The following is a 19,269-nucleotide window of genomic DNA, read 5'->3' on the forward strand; positions in this document are numbered from 1 at the left end:
AGTCGGGGCAGTGGGGAGACAAGGTGGGGGGAAGTGGGGAGAGACGGGGGAGTGGGGAGACATGGTGGGGTGTGGGGAGAGACAGGCGAGCGGGGAGGACGCTTGGGGAGCGGGGAGAGTCGGGGGAGTGGGGAGAGTGGGGAGACACTGGGGGAGTGGGGAGAGCCGGGGGAGTGGGGAGGAAACAGGGGGAGTGGGGAGGACACTGGGGGAGTGGGGAGACACTGGTGGAGTGGGGAGGACAGTGGGGGAGCGGGGAGAGTCGGGGGAGTGGGGAGAGATAGGGAGAGTGGGGAGACACTGGGGGAGTGGGGAGAGCCGGAGGAGTGGGGAGGAAACAGGGGGGAGTGGGGAGGACACTGGTGGAGTGGGGAGGACACTGGTGGAGTGGGGAGACACTGGCGGAGTGGGGAGAGATTTGGGAGTGGGGAGTCACTGGGGGAGTGGGGAGAGCCGGAGGATTGGGGAGGAAACAGGGGGGAGTGGGGAGGACACTGGTGGAGTGGGGAGGACACTGGTGGAGTGGGGAGACACAGAGGGTGGGGGGAGACACTGCGGTTTGCGGGGTGTGGTGAGACACGGATGGGGAGTAGGGAGAGATGGGTGTAAGGGGAGACACGGGGAGTGGGGAGACACGGGGTGGGGGGGAATGGGAGGGAACTCAGGGGGACTGGGTGGGGACCCTGGTGATAAGGGGGAGGGCCCCAGTGCGTGGTGAGAGTTCACAGCCACTGGTGATATACAGAATTTACCCAACGGCTTGCACTGTCTGATCCCTGCCCTGCCCCCCTCCCTAAGCCCCCTCCCCTCGCCACAGTCTCCTCCCCCCCCCCGACCCCGACCCTGTTCCCTCGCTTCCCCAGATTTACCTGGATGAAGATCATATCTTCAGGCTGAAGAGGAACCACATGCACCTTCAGAAAACCGTCGTCCAGTTCCTCCAGGACTGTTTCCAAGGTAACCAGGGCAGGAGCCCGTGAGCCCCAGGCGGGGAAGGGGTTGGTTTTGGATTATGGCCCCCAGCAGTTCTCCCCTCTTCGTCCCTGCCTGTTGGCAACCAGAAAACCCCAGCTCTTACCACCTATAACCACAACATCCCGCCCTCCTGGGGGACAGGTCTGGGCCAGGGCTAGTTCAGCACAGAGCACCCTGACAGGGTGATGGTCATGGGTATGGAGCACACTGGCAGCGTGACGGTCATGGGTACAGGGCACACTGGCAGCGTGACGGTCATGGGTACAGGGCACACTGGCAGGGTGACGGTCATGGGTACAGGGCACACTGGCAGGGTGACGGTCATGGATATGGGACACACTGGCAATGTGATGGTCATGGGTACGGGGCACACTGGCAGGGTGATGGTCATGGGTACGGGGCACACTGGCAGGGTGATGGTCATGGGTACGGGGCACTGTGGCAGGGTGATGGTCATGGGTACGGGGCACACTGGCAGGGTGATGGTCATGGGTACGGGGCACACTGGCAGCGTGATGGTCATGGGTACGGGGCACTGTGGCAGGGTGATGGTCATGGGTACGGGGCACACTGGCAGGGTGATGGTCATGGGTACGGGGCACACTGGCAGGGTGATGGTCATGGGTACGGGGCACTGTGGCAGGGTGATGGTCATGGGTACGGGGCACACTGGCAGGGTGATGGTCATGGGTACGGGGCACACTGGCAGGGTGATGGTCATGGGTACGGGGCACTGTGGCAGGGTGATGGTCATGGGTACGGGGCACACTGGCAGGGTGATGGTCATGGGTACGGGGCACACTGGCAGGGTGATTATCATGGGTATGGGGCACACTGGGAGGGTGATGGTCATGGGTACGGGGCACACTGGCAGCGTGACGGTCATGGGTACGGGGCACACTGGCAGGGTGATGGTCATGGGTACGGGGCACACTGGCAGGGTGATGGTCATGGGTACGGGGCACACTGGCAGCGTGACGGTCATGGGTACGGGGCACACTGGCAGGGTGATGGTCATGGGTACGGGGCACACTGGCAGGGTGATGGTCATGGGTACGGGGCACACTGGCAGCGTGACGGTCATGGGTACGGGGCACTGTGGCAGGGTGATGGTCATGGGTACGGGGCACTGTGGCAGGGTGATGGTCATGGGTACGGGGCACACTGGCAGGGTGATGGTCATGGGTACGGGGCACACTGGCAGGGTGATTATCATGGGTATGGGGCACACTGGGAGGGTGATGGTCATGGGTACGGGGCACACTGGCAGCGTGACGGTCATGGGTACGGGGCACACTGGCAGGGTGATGGTCATGGGTACGGGGCACACTGGCAGGGTGATGGTCATGGGTACGGGGCACACTGGCAGCGTGACGGTCATGGGTACGGGGCACACTGGCAGGGTGATGGTCATGGGTACGGGGCACACTGGCAGGGTGACGGTCATGGGTACGGGGCACACTGGCAATGTGATGGTCATGGGTACGGGGCACACTGGCAGGGTGATGGTCATGGGTACGGGGCACACTGGCAGGGTGATGGTCATGGGTACGGGGCACACTGGCAGCGTGACGGTCATGGGTACGGGGCACACTGGCAGGGTGATTATCATGGGTATGGGGCACACTGGGAGGGTGATGGTCATGGGTACGGGGCACTGTGGCAGGGTGATGGTCATGGGTACGGGGCACACTGGGAGGGTGATGGTCATGGGTACGGGGCACACTGGCAGGGTGATGGTCATGGGTACGGGGCACTGTGGCAGGGTGATGGTCATGGGTACGGGGCACTGTGGCAGGGTGATGGTCATGGGTACGGGGCACTGTGGCAGGGTGATTATCATGGGTATGGGGCACACTGGGAGGGTGATGGTCATGGGTACGGGGCACACTGGCATGAGGACTGAAGAGCATTTCCTCGCAGCCACTCAGGGTGAGGGCAGTGGGGCTCAGGGTGGATACACGTGTACGGCTCGACAGGTCTCTGCATTGGAATGAAGCACAAAGGCAGCCCCCAGAACCTCTCCCACCCACCTCCAGAGCTGTCATCAACTGCTCACCCTCTGGTCGTGAGTTCCAATTCATTGCTCGAGACTGATTTCTGACTGTTCATCAACTGATCGAGACTGATTTGTGATTATCCTCTCTCTCCCTGAATGAATGCCTGAGTCTGATTCCAATCATTTATTGCTAATCCATTGCTTGAGCCTAAATTGTGACTATTCCATGGTTGAATGATTGATTTGTTTGGATTTACTACAGTCAGGTACCGACGTACAGTGTGAGGTGTTGTCTGATGTGCTTTACAGGCAGATTGTTCAGTACGAGTGAATGAAGTGAGAGAACAGAGCTTGGGATGCTAAATATTTGCTAAACAATGATTGGTAAGGCTTGATTTGTGAACATTGAGGAGCTGATTTGTGATTATTCCAACTCTGATGGATTGCCCGAGTCTGATTTCAATCATGCCATTGCTAATTGATTGCTCAAGTCTGATTTTAATTATACCGTTGCTAATCGATTGCCGGAGTCTGATTTCAATTGTACCATTGCTAATCAATTGCTCGAGTCTGATTTCAGTCGTGCCATTGCTAATCAATTGCTGGAGCCTGATTTCAATTGCACTGTTGCTAATCAATTGCTCAAGTCTGATTTCAATCGTACCGTTGCTAATCGATTGCTGGAGCCTTATTTCAATCTACCATTGCTAATCAATTGCTCGAATCTGATTTTAATCGTACCGTTGCTAATCGATTGCTCGAATCTGATTTTAATCGTACCATTGCTAATCGATTGCTCAAATCTGATTTTAATCGTACCATTGCTAATCGATTGCTCAAGTCTGATTTGTGATTATTCTACCTCTGACGGATTGCCTGAGTCTGACTTCGATTTGACCATTTCTAGTTGATTGCTTGAGCCTGACTGTGATGATTCTATCCCTGATTTCTTGGGGCTGATTGTGATCATTAGATCAGAGTCTGGACCCCACCGTCCCCGGCATGGTCTGATTTGTATCGCTGGGATAGTCTGCGCGATCAATCGCTCAGCAATCGGTTGGTCGGACCTGATTTCACTTACTGTGTAAATTTCCTGCTGCGATCATTAAACCAGAGATTGACTCCCTGGGTCTGATTGAGGTGAGACGTTAGCAAGATTTCTCAAATTCCAAGTGACTCCCTTTGTATTGATGACTAAAAATTAAGCAATGAAATGCCATCGAATATCTTCGCACCTATAGATAATTATAAGGCCATTCAGCCCATCAAGCCTGGCCTGTCCGACTCATGGTGGCTGAACTGATACATTGACATAGAACATAAAATATATTTCTCTTTTTCCTTTCCTTCACAAGATTGGAGTTGAGGAGAATGAGAGGTGATCTCATTGAGTCATATCTGGGTTAGACAGGGTCAATGCTGAGAGGGTGCTTCCCCTAACGGGAGGGTCTGGGACCGGGGAGGGGGGGAACAGCCTCAGAGTAAAGGTGCCGACCTAAGACTGAGATGAGGAGGAATTTCTTCGCTCAGAGGGTTGTGGGTCTTTGGAGAGCCTTGTCACAGGGATCTGTCAGTGGGGAGAGAGTCCTTGTGTATATTGAAGGCTGCGATAGAGAGATTCCTGATCAGTCGGGGAATCCGTGGAAGAGGGCGGATGTGAGGAATGTCGGATCGGCCACAATGTTATGGAAAGGGAGGCAGGCTTGAGGGGCTAAATGGCCTGCTCCTGTTTCTGATGAGGGGATTGCCTGGTAGCGAGCATTTATACCCCTCCCCTGGAGAAGGTGGGGGGGTGTGTGTGGTGGTGAGCTGCCTGCTTGAACTGCTGCGATCCCCCCCACCCCCGATACTGTGTGTGTGCGCGTGTGTGAGTGTGAGCATGTGTGTGTGTGTGAGTGCGTGTGTGCGCGTGTGAGTGCATGTGTGTGCGTGTGTGTGTGTGCGCGTGTGCGTGTGTCTGTGTGCGTGTGTGTGTGCATGTGCGTGTGCGTGCGTGTGTGTGTGTCAGTGTATGCGCGCGTGCGCGTGCGTGCGTGTGCGTGTGTGTGTGTGCGTGTGTGTGTGTGTGCGCGTGTGTGTGAGTGCGTGCGTGTGTGTGTGTGCGCGTGTGTGTGTGTGTGTGTGCGTGTGCATGTGTGTGCATGTGTGTGTGTGTGTGTGCATGTGTGTGTGTGTGTGTGAGTGTGCATGTGTGTGTGTGTGTGCGTGTGTGTGTGTGTGTGAGTGTGCGTGTGTGTGTGTGAGTGTGCGTGTGTGTGTGTGTGTGTGAGTGTGTGTGTGTGTGTGTGAGTGTGTGTGTGTGTGTGAGTGTGTGTGTTTAGGGGACATAGCGCCATCAGGGAAGGAGTGTTCCACGATATTCACCCAGAGACAGCGAATGGCCCATATCGGGGGCCGGCGGAATATGTGGGGTGATGGTTCTCTCTGCTGTGTCTGCACCCCCCGCCGCCGCCTCTCTGCTGAGGGTGGGGGGGGGGGGGGGGGTGTCGGGTTCCAAAGGTGTCATCGGTCGGAGGAGCCTCGGAGAGTCGCTGCGGCGCGTCTCGTAGAGGGTACACACTGCTGCGGCTGTGCCTCGGTGGGGGAGGGGTTGATGGCTGAGGGGACGGGGGGGACCGTGCTCTGTCCCCGGACAGTGTCGGGGCTTCTCAAGCGAGCGTTGTTGGAGCCGTGCCCCGTCCAGGCGAGTTTGAGGGGGGCAGTGGGTGCGGGCGCAGGGAGTCAGGACGGGAGTTACTTGCTGCAGGATTCCCAGCCTCTGGCCCCCTCCTCGTAGCCGCAGGATCGATGTATTTTTAAGGCCATTGGCTTATGCAGTTACAGGAGGCCATTGGGCCCACCGTGAGAGTCCTGGATCTGGAAAGAGCTCCCGAGTCCGATCTCCATCGCCCCCTAAAAGCATCCCAGCCCAATACACTCCCAGCTCACCCACAGGATGTACCCCCCCCCCACTCCCACTCTCTCAGGCATACCCTCTGGAATCCAGGGGGATTGGATTGAATGGTTGAGACCACAGGGATCTCTCTGAGAGGGAGGGATGGGGTGGTGGTGAGGAGGGGGTGCGGGGGTTAGGCCAGACGCGTTCAGCAAAGCGAGGTGGGAGAGGCAAACGGGGGGGAGAGGGGCTGAATGGCCTCCAGGTCTCTCGGGGCAGCCGATGGCAGCCACATTGGAGGATGTGGTATCTATTCCCGTGTTGGGGTGGGGGGGGGGGAATGATCTTGACCCCACCCAGCCGCCAGCCTGAGGGGGTTTTGGTTCTGCCCGGGGGTTTTGCGGGGGGGGGGGTGTGATGGGGCGAGTTGGGGGTGGGGGGGTTGCCACAGAAGGATGTACACAGCACGATCCCAAGAGCGGAGCCCGAGGCGCTGTGGGACCTCGGCAGGGACCGGGCGGTGGAGGCTCTTCGGTCCGTCGAAAGACTTTCCCTCTCGGTGACAGCACGCCTCCAAATCCACCCCCTCCCCAACACACAGGCGCTGTATAAATGCAGCTGCGTCCCCTCCCCGCCGAACCAACCATCCATCCTTCCTGCAGTTTGACTTCTGACGATAAATGAGACGAGTTTGTGTATTTGGTGGTGGGAGGGGGGGTGGGGGGAGAGGGAGCCTGGGTGAAGATGTGAGCCAGGCACCGGGGTGGGGTGGGGGGTCTAGAGGGGCTGAACGGCCTACTCCCCCCCCCACCCCCCTCCCCTCCCCTCCTGTCGGAGCCTGTTCACGTGGAAATGATCTGCCACGCAGGAACAGGAATCTTTCCTGCAAATCCCTCCTTCCCATAGGGAGAGAGAGAGAGAAGGGGAAAGGACACATGAGAAAGGGCAGGCCTGAGAGAGAGGTAAGAGTGAAGGGAGAGAATGGGGGGGGGGGGCGGTGTTGGATTTGCCCCCCCCCCCCAACTCCTGGGGGGTGGGGGTTGGGCTGGGGTGCTGGACTGTACAGGGTCTGCAGAGAGGAAGGGAATTCCCGGCTGATCAATGTAACTTTTCGTGCAATGTATCCAGTTGCGAGAGTAACAAATCCAGGGGGATCCCCCACCCCCAGGCACAGAGAGAGAGAAATATTGCGGGGGGGGGGTAGGGTGTTAAACAAAAAAATACAGCATTGCCCCCTCCCCCTTTACACCTTCCGTCTGCCTTTGGGAATTTTCACTCTCCCAAACATATCCCCCCCCTCAAAATAAAAGTTTTCAGAGTCTGGTAATCTCACACGCTGGGTTAAACTGAACAGTTCTGCTTGTGTGTCTCTCTCTCTCCTGCTGAAGGGATTCTTTTGTTTGTTTTAAACTGAGATGTTTGGTGGGGGGTGGGGGTGGGGGGCCGGGGAAGAGAGTCCATCCTGTTTAGTTCCCACAGCCACTTTGCTGGGACCTCTCCCCGGCCTCTGCGGGCGTGTTCGACCAAATGCATCCCCAAGACTGAAAATAAAAGTTACTGCATCTCCTTCTCCCGGTCTCCTCTCTAACTCTCTCCGGGTTTGGAGCCAGGAAGGGGGCTGGTGGGGAGGGACAGGCGGAGGCTTGGCCGGGCTGCCCTGTGGAGGCTCAGGAAGACCTGAGGTCTGAGAGATACCAGGAACTGCAGATGCTGGAGAAGCTGAGATAACACGGTGTGGAGCTGGATGGACACAGCAGGCCAGGCAGCATCAGAGGGGCAGGAAAGCTGATGTTTCAGGTCTTAACCCTCCTTCAGAAATGGGGGAGGGGGGCGAAGGTTCTGCAATAAATAGGGTCCAGGCCCGAATCGTCAGCCTTCCTGCTCCTCTGATGCTGCCTGGCCTGCTGTGTTCATCCAGCTCCACACCTTAAGTCTGTTCATATCATTCTGTTGTTGCTGTTGTTTATGTGTTTTGAACCTGGGATCTCAGAGACCCCTCTCAGATCGGTGAATGATTATGTTTTTTATTGTGTGTGAGATCTTTGGAGTGACTCGTCACATAAGGTAGGGGGGGGAAGCAGCTTAATCTGCGCACAGCAAGATCCCACACACAGCAACTGGGCGATGACCAGTGGGTGGTGGTGGAGACACAAGTGTTAGTCTTCACCACACTGAGGTGGACTCTCCCCCCCACCCCCCCCGCTCTCCTCTCCCCTCCTTCTGCTCTACTTACCCCCGTTTCACCCTACTTTCCCCCGCTCCGGTCTCCTCTCCCCTTTCCCCCCTTCGATCTCCTCTCCTTTTCCCCCCTCATCGCTCTCCTCTCCCCTCCTTCTGCTCTATTTCTCCCCCTTCTGCTCTACTTTCCCCTCTTCTGCTCTATTCCCCCCCCCTCGCTCTCCTCTCCCCTTCCCCCCTCTTCACTCTCCTCTCCCCTCTCCCACTGCTTCGCTCTCCTCTCCTCCCCTCTTCACTCTCCTATCCCCTCCTTCTGCTCTATTTCTCCCCCTTCCGCTCTACTTTCCCTGCCTTCACTCTCCCCCGTCGATCTCCTCTCCCCTTTCCCCCTCTTCGCTCTCCTCTCCCCTCTCCCCCACTTTCACTCTACTTAGACCCCCTTCTGCTCTCCTCTCGTCCCGTTCCACTCTCCTCCAACCCACTTCCCTCTCTTTTTCCTTCCCGATCTCCTCTTTCCCCCACTTCTGCTCTGCACTTCTCCATCTCCCTCGGCCCCGACCCTCCGACAGCGCCCGCTCCCTCGGCCCCGACCCTCCGACAGCGCCCCGCTCCCTCGGCCCCGACCCTCCGACAGCGCCCGCTCCCTCGGCCCCGACCCTCTGACAGCGCCCCACTCCCTCGGTCCCAACCCTCCGACAGCGCCCCGCTCCCTCGGCCCTGACCCTCCGACAGCGCCCGCTCCCTCGGCCCCGACCCTCTGACAGCGCCCGCTCCCTCGGCCCCGACCCTCCGACAGCGCCCGCTCCCTCGGCCCCGACCCTCTGACAGCGCCCCGGCCCCGACACTCCAACAGCGCAGCATGGCACTCCCTTGTCATCGTAACTTGGCAGTGAATTTCCTGAATTCCGTATTCAGGGTGTCGCGGGTGTCCCAGAAGTGACCGATTAACCGAACACAACAATGAGCTTCATTCGAACGGCCCTGTATCTGATTCTCGTGGTCACTTTGTGCCCAGGTTCCTGCCTGGCCAGGCGGTCTGCTGATCTGTACTGTGGAGGTGAGTGAACTGGTGTTTGTGCCCATGTATCGTTTTGGGACGGGCTTACAGTGGGAGTTGAAATGCCCATCAGCCATGATTGAAATGGCTGAGTGGACTCGATGGCCTGAATGGCCTTACATCCACTGCTATGTCTTATGGTCTTAATCACTTTTATGGCATTGATGGTAAGAGTGGGGTGGGTGATGTTGGAGCTGTACAGGATTTCAGTCAGGCCGCAGCTGGAGTGCTGTATCTCTGTGTTACGGGAAGGATGTGGTCACGCTGGAGGAGAGTCAGCACAAAGCTGTCTGACCTGGGATGGTGAGGGAGAGGCTGGATAGACTTCGTCTGTTTTCTTTAGAGCAGAGAAGGCTGAGGGGGTGCGGTGTTGTTGGGGAACCTGTGATATGATTAGGAGGGGCATGGACAGAGGGGAATACAGGAAGGTACTGTTCTCCTCGGGGAAAGGGCCAGTGACAAGGGGAGAGCATCGTTTTAAGGTGAAAGGCAGGAGGATTTGAGGACATCCTTTAACCTGGAAGGCTGTGTCTGCGAGAGTAGCTGAGATTGGAAAACACCCAGCCCTATAAAAAGTGAAGCGAGAGGAGGTCCCGTCAAACACACAGCACCTGTCTCAGCAATAACCCGCTCAGCGATGCCCAGTTCGGGTCTCGCCAGGGCCACTCAGCTCCTGACCTCGTTACGGCCTCGGTTCAAACATGGAGAAAGGAGAGGAATTCCAGACGGTGAGGCGAGAGTGACAGCCCTTGACATCAGGGGCTGCATCGACCGAGTGTGGCGTCAGGGAGCCCTAGCGAAACTGGGATCAGCGGGTTGGAGACAGTCAGGACTGCAGATGCTGGGAGCCAATAAATGTGGAGCTGGAAAAGCGCAGCCGGCCAGTCGGTACCCGAGGAGCAGGGAAAGTCAATGTTTCGGGCTGGAACCCTTTGTCAGGACTGGCGGAGGGGGGAAGCCCATAAACAATTAAATAAATTGGGGGGGGTTACTGGCAGAAGGGTAGGTGGGATGGTGATGGGTGGATGCAGGTAGGGGGGGTTATTGTGATTGGTCAGTGGGAAGGGTGGAGCAGACTGGTGAGTAGGAAGATGGGCAGGTTAGCTCCAGTCGGGTGGGGGAGAGCTGGACTTGGGGTAAGATTGGGGGTGGACGGATTTTTGAAGCTGGTGAAGTCAATGTTGGGGCCACTGGGCTGTAAGGTTCCAGGGTGAAACATCAGATGTTCATCTAGTTTATGTTTGGCCCCACTCTGGCAGTGGAGAAGGCCAAGGATAGACATGTCATCGGGGAGTGGCGGGGCAGGGGGGTGCGGTGGGGGAGTTCAAGAGGATGGCAACTGGAAGGTTGGGCTGGTTTGTGTGTGCGGAGTGCGGACGCTCCACAAAATGACCGCCAAGTCTGCACTTGGTCTCCCCAGTATAGAGGAGAACACATCAGGAGCAATGCATACAGTAGATGAGGTTCTACTGGATTGGTTGGGACCTTGGATGGAGGCGAGAGGAGGAGGGGGGTGCAGGGGCAGGTGTTTTACCTCGTGTGGTTCCAGGGAAAGGGAGGGGTCAGTGCGAAGTGTAGAGCTGATGAGGGTTAGGGCAAACTCTCCGGTGGTTGGAGTTATCCCTGGCACATCGGCAGGTAGCCACGGTTGTTGGAGGTCAGCTAGCACGTGTACAGGACTCCTTCGGGCTCGTGTCCTCAGCCTCATCACCTTCAGCTGCCTCATCAGATACTGAAGCAGTCCGTGCTCACATGCAACAAGATCTGGACAATATGCAGGCTTGGGCTGACGAGTGGCCAGTGACATTCGCTCCATGCAAATGCCAGGCTGTGACCATCACCACTAAGAGACAATCTAACCATCATCCCTTGACATTCAATGGTGTTACCATCGCTGAATCCCCCACCCCAGCCCCCAAATAACACATCCTGGGGGTTACCATTGACCAGAAACTCAACTGGACTCACCACATAAACACAGTGACTACAGGAGCAGGCTAGAGGCTGGGAATTCTGCAGTACCTCACCTCCTGACTCCTCAGAGCCTCTACCCACCATCTACAGGGCTCAGGTCAGGAGTGTGATGGAATACTCCCCCCCCAACTTGCCCCTGGATGGGGGCAGCTCCTACAACACATAAGAAGCTCAACACCATCCAGGGACAGAACAGCCCACTTGGTTGGCCCCACATCCACAAAACATCCATATGGGAGCACCACCCTCACCGCCACCCCCACCTCTGCAAGTTCCCCTCTGAGCCCATCTCCATCCCGAATTGTAAATATATCAGCACTGTCCCTGGGTCAGAATCCCTCGATTTCCCTCCCTAATTGGGGGGGGCGGTCACAACCCACAGCAGGCGGGCTGCAGCGATTCAAGAAGTCAGCTCTCCCCCACCCCCCCACACCTTCTCGAGGAGGGGAGGGCAATAAATGCAGGGCCCGGCCAGCAACACCCCCGTCCCACGAGTGACAGAAGGGTCAGGGAGGGGCATTTGTTACGTCCTTCCATTAATGGGGCTGGAGGAGAAAACGGGGTGGGGGAGGGAGAGCTGGTTAAGGAGTGGGATAGTATTTTGTCAGTGCGGACTCGATGGGCCAAAGTGATGTGGTCCGGATGATTTGAATCCCTCCATGCAGGGAGGAAGAGGAGTTGGTCGGGGAGGAGGGTGTAGGGTGGTTGGGGGGGTGGTATCAGCTCCTTCCGGTGTCCCCAGGGTCAGCATTGATGCGACAGGTCACAGCAAAGCCTGCTTGCCTTCGGTATGTGTTGTTCATGGGACCTTGATGTGTGCAAACTGTCTGTCACGTCCCCTGGCTCAAGGCAGTGGCACAGCCCCCTCCACCCCACCATCAGCGTTGTATGTCTCGTGGAGGGCTGGCATGCTACGGGAATGCAGCTCCCTCGTTTGCCTTCTTTTTAAAAGAGGTATCTGGCTACCAGTGCAGACCGAGCAGGGTTCCAAATTCAGGCCTAAAGGTTGTTAGGAAATCGTCAGCCGGGGACAGAGGTGACTGGGGTCTTCGGCAGCTTTGAGGAGCCACCCTAGGGGCAAACGCTGACAAACACCCACAGGATTGGAGGTGGGTGGGTGGAAAGGATTCAGTCTCTTTCGTAGAGTTGGACAGCACAGAAACTTTGGTCCGACCTGTCCCTGATGTGTAAACCCGTGCCACCTTGCCTGCTCCATCTCCCTCCAAACCCCTTCCCTGTTCACATACTGACCCAGATGTCTTCTATACGCCTGTCCCAGCCCCCACCCACTCCCTCTGGCAGCTCGTTCCACACACCCTCTGTGTGAAAATGTTACCCCCTCAGCTCCCTATCCCCCCCCTCACCTAAAACCTATGCCCCTCTGGTTTTGGACTCCCCCTCACCTTGGTGGGTGGGAGGGGGGGATGAAGACCTCGTCCATTCGCCCTATCCATGCCCCCCTCATGGTTTTATAAACCTCTGTAAGGTCACCCCCCCCCCCCCCCCGCCTTGGCCTCCGATGCCCCAGCCTCCCCTCACGACTCAAACCCTCCAGAGATAATGGGAACTGCAGATGCTGGAGAATTCCAAGATAATAAAATGTGAGGCTGGATGAACACAGCAGGCCAAGCAGCATCTCAGGAGCACAAAAGCTGACGTTTCGGGCCTCGACCCTTCATTCATTCTCTCTGATGAAGGGTCTAGGCCCGAAATGTCAGCTTTTGTGCTCCTGAGATGCTGCTTGGCCTGCTGTGTTCATCCAGCCTCACATTTCATTATCAAACCCTCCAGCCCTGGTTCATCTTTCCTGAGCCCCCTCAGCTTACTTGCCCACTCCCGGCCCAAATCCCTTCAAACATTTCCTACTCCTGGACCGATCCAAACGTTGAGGTTGGTCGGCTCGCCGAGCTGGTTTGCCGTTCCGCAGACGTTTCGTTGCCGAGGTAGCATCCTCAGTGCGGCCTCCGATGAAGCGTCGGTGTGTTCCCTCCCCCCCCCCCCCGCTGGGTTTTAAACTCCGGGGTCCATTGGGGTGGACTGCCTCACTTCCAGGTTTCCTTCGTAGTGGGGTCGAGTTCTTTGCGTTTATTAATGGATTTCGAGGAGGGCCACGCATCTCGGAATTCCTGTGCCTGCCTCTGCTTGGCCGGTCCCGGGATCCTGGTGTTGTGCCCAGTCGAATTGGAGGTTTCCCTTATCCATGTGGAATGGAGATTAGTATTCCCACCGCCACCCCCTGGCCATGCCCCTCAACGTTATAAGCCTCTATAAGGTCCGGTCTCAGATGTTCCAGGGAAAACGGCGCCGCCTCCCGCCCCAGCCTAGCCTCAATTTCCTGAAAAGTTTTTTCCCCACATATGGAATGGGCCTGACTCCCTTGGAAGCTGGTGGTGGATTGGCGGCCTGTTTAAAAATTGACCAGGGGCTACATGTTCTTGAACCAAGCTGAAGCTGATTGTGATCACCGTTCTCTGAAAGACTCGCAGGAGAACAGAGGGGGAGCGTCGCATCGTTGTAAGGTAGTTCTTCCAGGCCAGGGTGGGCAACAAGGTGTGGCTCAGCTGGAGATCGGCCCACCTCGCCTGAGCAGTGGCCACTCCGCGGGGACGGTTAATAAAGCAACATGATTGGATAAATGCTCCTGAGTGTAGGAAGCATTCTGTCACATCAAACTTGCTGCAGAGGTAGACAGGGCGGGGAAGGAGGCCTGGGGCGCACTCACCTTCATCGCTCAGACCCTGTGAGTGTAGGAGCTGGGGACGTCACGTTGTGGGGTTGTACCGGGGACGTTGGTGAGGCCTCTCCTGGAGAATCTGTGTCCAGTTCTGGTCTCCCCGATACAGGGAGGATGTTATTAAACTGGAGAGGGGTTCGGGGGAGATTTGCCAGGATGTGGCTGGGAACGGAGGGGTTTGTGTAATGAAAATAGACTGGGACATTTTTCGCTGAACCATCGGCGGCTGAGGGGGTGGCCTTATAGAGGTTTATAAACTCATGAGGGGCTTGATAAGGTGGATGGCAGGGGTCTTCTCCCGGGGTGGGGGGGGGCGGTGGGGTTCAACACTAAGGGACATGTTTTTAAGGTGAGAGGGGAAAGGTTTCAAAAGAACACAGTGAGTAATTTTTTTCACACGGTCGGGGAGGGGGGGGGGGGGTCCGTGTGAGGAATGAGCTTCCTGAGGGAGCAGTGGGTGGGTGGGTACAGTTACAGCGTTTAAAAGGACATTTGGATAAGGACATGGGCAGGGCAAGGGTTTGGAGGGAGATGGGCCAGGAGCTGGCAGGGGTGGGACTGGTTCAGTTTGGGAACGTGGTCAGTATTGGACCAAGCTTTCTCTGATGAAGGGTCTAGGCCCGAAACGTCAGCTTTTGTGCTCCTGAGATGCTGCTTGACCTGCTGCGTTCATCCAGCTTCACACTTTGTTATCTTGGATTCTCCAGCATCTGCAGTTCCCGTTATATCTCATTATATTGGACCAAGACGTGGCTGTTTGTGTGTTGTATGCCCTGAGGAGGGAGAGCAGATAGGGCACTTGGAGTTGATTGAGACGGAGTGAGGTGGAAGGAGAGGCAGGCAATCCTCCTGCAAGTGCACTCGCTAACACAGAAATACTGGGACTATCAGACTGAGCACTGTTGTACTGAGAGACAGGAATTGGGAGATTCCTGAAGGACTCTGAGATCACCTTTAGAGATCCACCTTGGACGCACTGCGTGAGCTTGATGTGTGACCATTAGCGGGGTCAGGACTGATAAAACGAAATCCTTACTGGCGGGGTTTATTGTCTCAGAAATAATAGGGACCGGGGTCTATTGGTTTTGTTGGTCCCTCAAAAGGGGAAATCATGAGATTTTTATTTAAATCTGTGCATCATTTCGACACATTAGCTCATTAGTAGCAGCACAGGGCACAAGAGCAAGGATGTGAAGTTGAAATTGTACCCCCCAGCTGTAAGAGAGAGAGAGAGAGCAAAGGTGGGGGGGGGGGGGCTCGGAGTGAACCAAAGCAACGGGGTGGGGGTCACAGGAGGTGGGTTGGGACTGAGAAATGTCTTCACCCTGAGAGTAGGGGAGGTGACCCTGTAAAATTCTCTGCCACCGGGGGGGGAGGTGGGGTGTGACAGTGATCGGGGGGGACGGGACGGTTGTGACAGGGATCGGGGGTGTGTGTGCCAGGGATCGGGGGTGAGTGTGAGACAGGGATCGGGGGGGGGTGTGTGACAGGGATCGGGGGGGGGGTGTGACAGGGATCGGGGGGGTTTGTGACAGGGATCGGGGGTGAGTGTGAGACAGGGATCGGGGGGGTGTGTGACAGGGATCGGGGGTGTGTGTGCCAGGGATCGGGGGTGAGTGTGAGACAGGGATCGGGGGGGGGTGTGTGACAGGGATCGGGGGGGGGGTGTGACAGGGATCGGGGGGGGTGTGTGACAGGGATCGGGGGTGAGTGTGAGACAGGGATCGGGGGGGTGTGTGACAGGGATCGGGGGTGAGTGTGAGACAGGGATCGGGGGGGTGTGTGACAGGGATCGGGGGGGGGTGTGACAGGGATCGGGGGTGAGTGTGAGACAGGGATCGGGGGGGTGTGTGACAGGGATCGGGGGTGTGTGTGCCAGGGATCGGGGGGGTTGTGACAGTGATCGGGGGGGGTGTGAGACAGGGATCGGGGGTGAGTGTGAGACAGGGATCGGGGGGGGTGTGAGACAGGGATCGGGGGGGTTTGTGACAGGGATCGGGGGTGAGTGTGAGACAGGGATCGGGGGGGTGTGTGACAGGGATCGGGGGGGTTTGTGACAGGGATCGGGGGTGAGTGTGAGACAGGGATCGGGGGGGTGTGAGACAGGGATCGGGGGGGTTTGTGACAGGGATCGGGGGTGAGTGTGAGACAGGGATCGGGGGGGTGTGTGACAGGGATCGGGGGGGTTTGTGACAGGGATCGGGGGTGAGTGTGAGACAGGGATCGGGGGGGTGTGTGACAGGGATCGGGGGGGTTTGTGACAGGGATCGGGGGTGAGTGTGAGACAGGGATCGGGGGGGTTTGTGACAGGGATCGGGGGTGAGTGTGAGACAGGGATCGGGGGGGTGTGTGACAGGGATCGGGGGGGTTTGTGACAGGGATCGGGGGTGAGTGTGAGACAGGGATCGGGGGTGAGTGTGAGACAGGGATCGGGGGGGTTTGTGACAGGGATCGGGGGTGAGTGTGAGACAGGGATCGGGGGGGGTGTGACAGGGATCGGGGGGGTTTGTGACAGGGATCGGGGGTGAGTGTGAGACAGGGATCGGGGGTGAGTGTGAGACAGGGATCGGGGGGGTTTGTGACAGGGATCGGGGGTGAGTGTGAGACAGGGATCGGGGGGGTTTGTGACAGGGATCGGGGGTGAGTGTGAGACAGGGATCGGGGGGGTGTGTGACAGGGATCGGGGGTGAGTGTGAGACAGGGATCGGGGGGGTGTGTGACAGGGATCGGGGGGGAGTGTGAGACAGGGATCGGGGGTGAGTGTGAGACAGGGATCGGGGGGGTGTGTGACAGGGATCGGGGGTGAGTGTGAGACAGGGATCGGGGGGGTGTGTGACAGGGATCGGGGGGGAGTGTGTGACAGGGATCGGGGGGGGGTGTGTGACAGGGATCGGGGGGGGTTTGTGACAGGGATCGGGGGGGGTGTGTGACAGGGATCGGGGGGGGTTTGTGACAGGGATCGGGGGGGGTGTGAGACAGGGATCGGGGGGGGGTGTGACAGATTGCGGGGGGGGGGAAGGGGAAGAAGCAGGGTTCTGAGTTGGATTATCGGCCACAATCCCATTGAATGAGGTAGCAGATGCGAGGGGCTGAATTGCCTGACCCCCCCCGTCCCGTTTTCAACATGTTAATGAAATGTTCATCGCCCCCCCCCCCCCCCACGGGGATCCACAAACACCCTCTTCACTTTCCCCAGAACCTTCTCCATGTGCCCAACCCCCTCCTGATCCCCCATTTGCCCCTCAGGCCCTCCACCCTGCCATGACCCTCCTCCCTCCCCTCCACCTCCCAGTAGCCCCTTCACCCCTTCCTGATTCACCCCCAAGCCCACCCTCAGCCCCAAACACTCCCTCACCCCACACCTCCCTAACCCCCCCCCCACAAATATACTCTCGCCATCCCAATGGAACGCCTCGTCCACCACCCCTAGGGACCCCAACCCCAAGAGTCTCTCACGTCCCCCCCCAACTCTCTCTCTCTCTCTCTCTGCAGCTTGCCGGGCCCTGGTTGATGAGTTAGACTGGGAGATCTCTCAGGTGGATCCCATGAAGGTGATCGAGACAGGATCCTACTACCTGGACGAGAACGGGCACCCCGTGGCCACTACGGTATGTGCTTCCACGAACCCAACCCCACCTCCCCCCACCACCACCCCCCCAGCCCCATCGCCGTCCATGGCTGCCTCTGCATGACCTCCCACATCAATCCTGAGTCCTGACCCCCACCTCTACATCCAATTGCCCACTCACATGTAACTCCCTCCCTCAATCCCTCATAGCCCCTTCCCACGTCCTGACTAACCACCCCATACTGAAGAGCCTGCGGTAGGGCAATGGTTGGGGGGTTGGTGGTTGGGGGATGGTGGTGTACGTTTTGGGGGAATGTACAGCCCAGAAACAGACCCGTCAGTCCATTCCTGCCTGTGCTGACCCAGATACCCTAAATTAATCCAGTCCCCATTTCCCAGCATTCGGCCCCCTATCCCTCTAACCCCCTCCTATCCACGTCCCCACCCAGACGCCTTTTAAATGTTGTCGCTGTCCCAGCCCCCACCCACTCCCTCTGGCAGCTCGTCCCGCACACGCACCACCCTCTGTGTGAAAATGTTGCCCCCTCAGGTTCCTTCCCCCCCTCACTTTAAACCCCTTCCCCTCCCCTCACCTTAAACCTATAACCTTCTGGTTTTAGGTTCCTCCACCCCCTGGGGGTAAAGACCTTGTCTATTCACCCTACCCATGCCCCCCTCATGGTTTTATAAACCTCTATAAGGTCACCCCCCCCCCCCCCAGCCTCCGACGCTCCGGGGAAAACAGCCCCAGCCCCTCCCTGTAGCTTGAACCCTCCAACATCCCAGTAAATCCTTCCTGACCCCAATCACAACGCCCTTCCTGTAGCAGGGAGACCGGGATCGAATGCAGTATTCCCAAAGCGGCCCTGACCGACTCCCTGTACAGCCCCGACACGACCCTCCCGATTCCCTGTACCCAACGCACTGACCCATAAAGGCGAGCGTACCCCACACCTCCCTCACCGCCCCGTCTACCTGCCTCCCCACTTTCAAGGAGCTATGGTGGATGGATGGATGGTAAAGAGCAGTGAATCATGAGATGGAGGAGAACGGTGGTGGTGGGGGGACGGTTTGGGAGATGGGCTGAAGGGTTTGGGAATAAAATGGAGAGGTTTGATGGGGCTGCTGAGGGAGATTAGAGGCTATCAGTGACGTGGGGATGGGGCTAGCAGGAGGGCTGAAGGGTTTGGGATGAGATTGGCTGGGGGGGGGCGGTGGAGGCTGTTTGGTGGGAGACACATGGTGAGGGGGATTGTATCTCACTCTCCTTTCTCCCAACCCCAACCCCCCCACCCCAACAACCCCTGTCGGTCCACCTCCTCCAGATTCCCTACGCCCGGTCAGAAGCGTTCCTCATTGAGTTGCTGGAGCGGGTGTGCGGACACATGAAGGATTACGGTGAACTGACGGACCCAGAGACTCACCGACACAGCTACATCCGAGTGTTTACCCGGGAGGGGGTCAGGACCAACCCCCCCTACACTCAGTTCACCCAGGACATCACCTCCAGGTTAAAGCAAGTGGTAAGGGTCCCGCGTTCGGTGGTGGGTGGGGGGGGGGGCAATGACTCCGCTCCATTACCGTACCCTCCCACTGTGCCCATTCCCTTGGCACTGACCCACGAGAAGCAAGGGGACGTGTGGGCACACCCCCCCTCACAAATATTTAGTTATCCTGAGTCCTCGAAGCTCGCTAAAGCCGAGGCGATAAACTTCCCGAGGGTGAGGGAGCGATGGCTTTCAAGGAGCAGGAGAGAAACCTGCGGCAGAGGGGCAGTAAGATCCCAGGGATGGAGTGTTTCGGGAATTCCCAAGGCCATGCTCCATCCCGTGTGTGTGCGTGCGTGCGTGCGTGTGTGTGTGTAAGTAACTCGCTCCTATCGCCCGCAGTGTGAGAAACTGGCCGAGGA

The 19,269-nt window shown here is 57.8% G+C and overlaps 1 protein-coding gene across 1 annotated transcript; it reads left to right on the plus strand.

Annotated features, from left to right (window-relative positions):
• Positions 1 to 6,680: 6,680 nt before the first annotated feature.
• LOC125448365 (protein canopy homolog 2-like) lies at positions 6,681 to 19,267 on the plus strand (the record flags this gene model as incomplete). Its single annotated transcript, XM_059643825.1, has 5 exons — positions 6,681 to 6,811; positions 8,943 to 9,084; positions 17,285 to 17,400; positions 18,686 to 18,883; positions 19,250 to 19,267. Coding segments are annotated over exons 2-5 (429 nt in total), but the record flags the coding sequence as incomplete, so codon positions are not given.
• Positions 19,268 to 19,269: the final 2 nt, after the last annotated feature.

Source organism: Stegostoma tigrinum, unplaced genomic scaffold, assembly GCF_030684315.1.
Source record: "Stegostoma tigrinum isolate sSteTig4 unplaced genomic scaffold, sSteTig4.hap1 scaffold_283, whole genome shotgun sequence".
Taxonomy (NCBI): domain Eukaryota; kingdom Metazoa; phylum Chordata; class Chondrichthyes; order Orectolobiformes; family Stegostomatidae; genus Stegostoma; species Stegostoma tigrinum.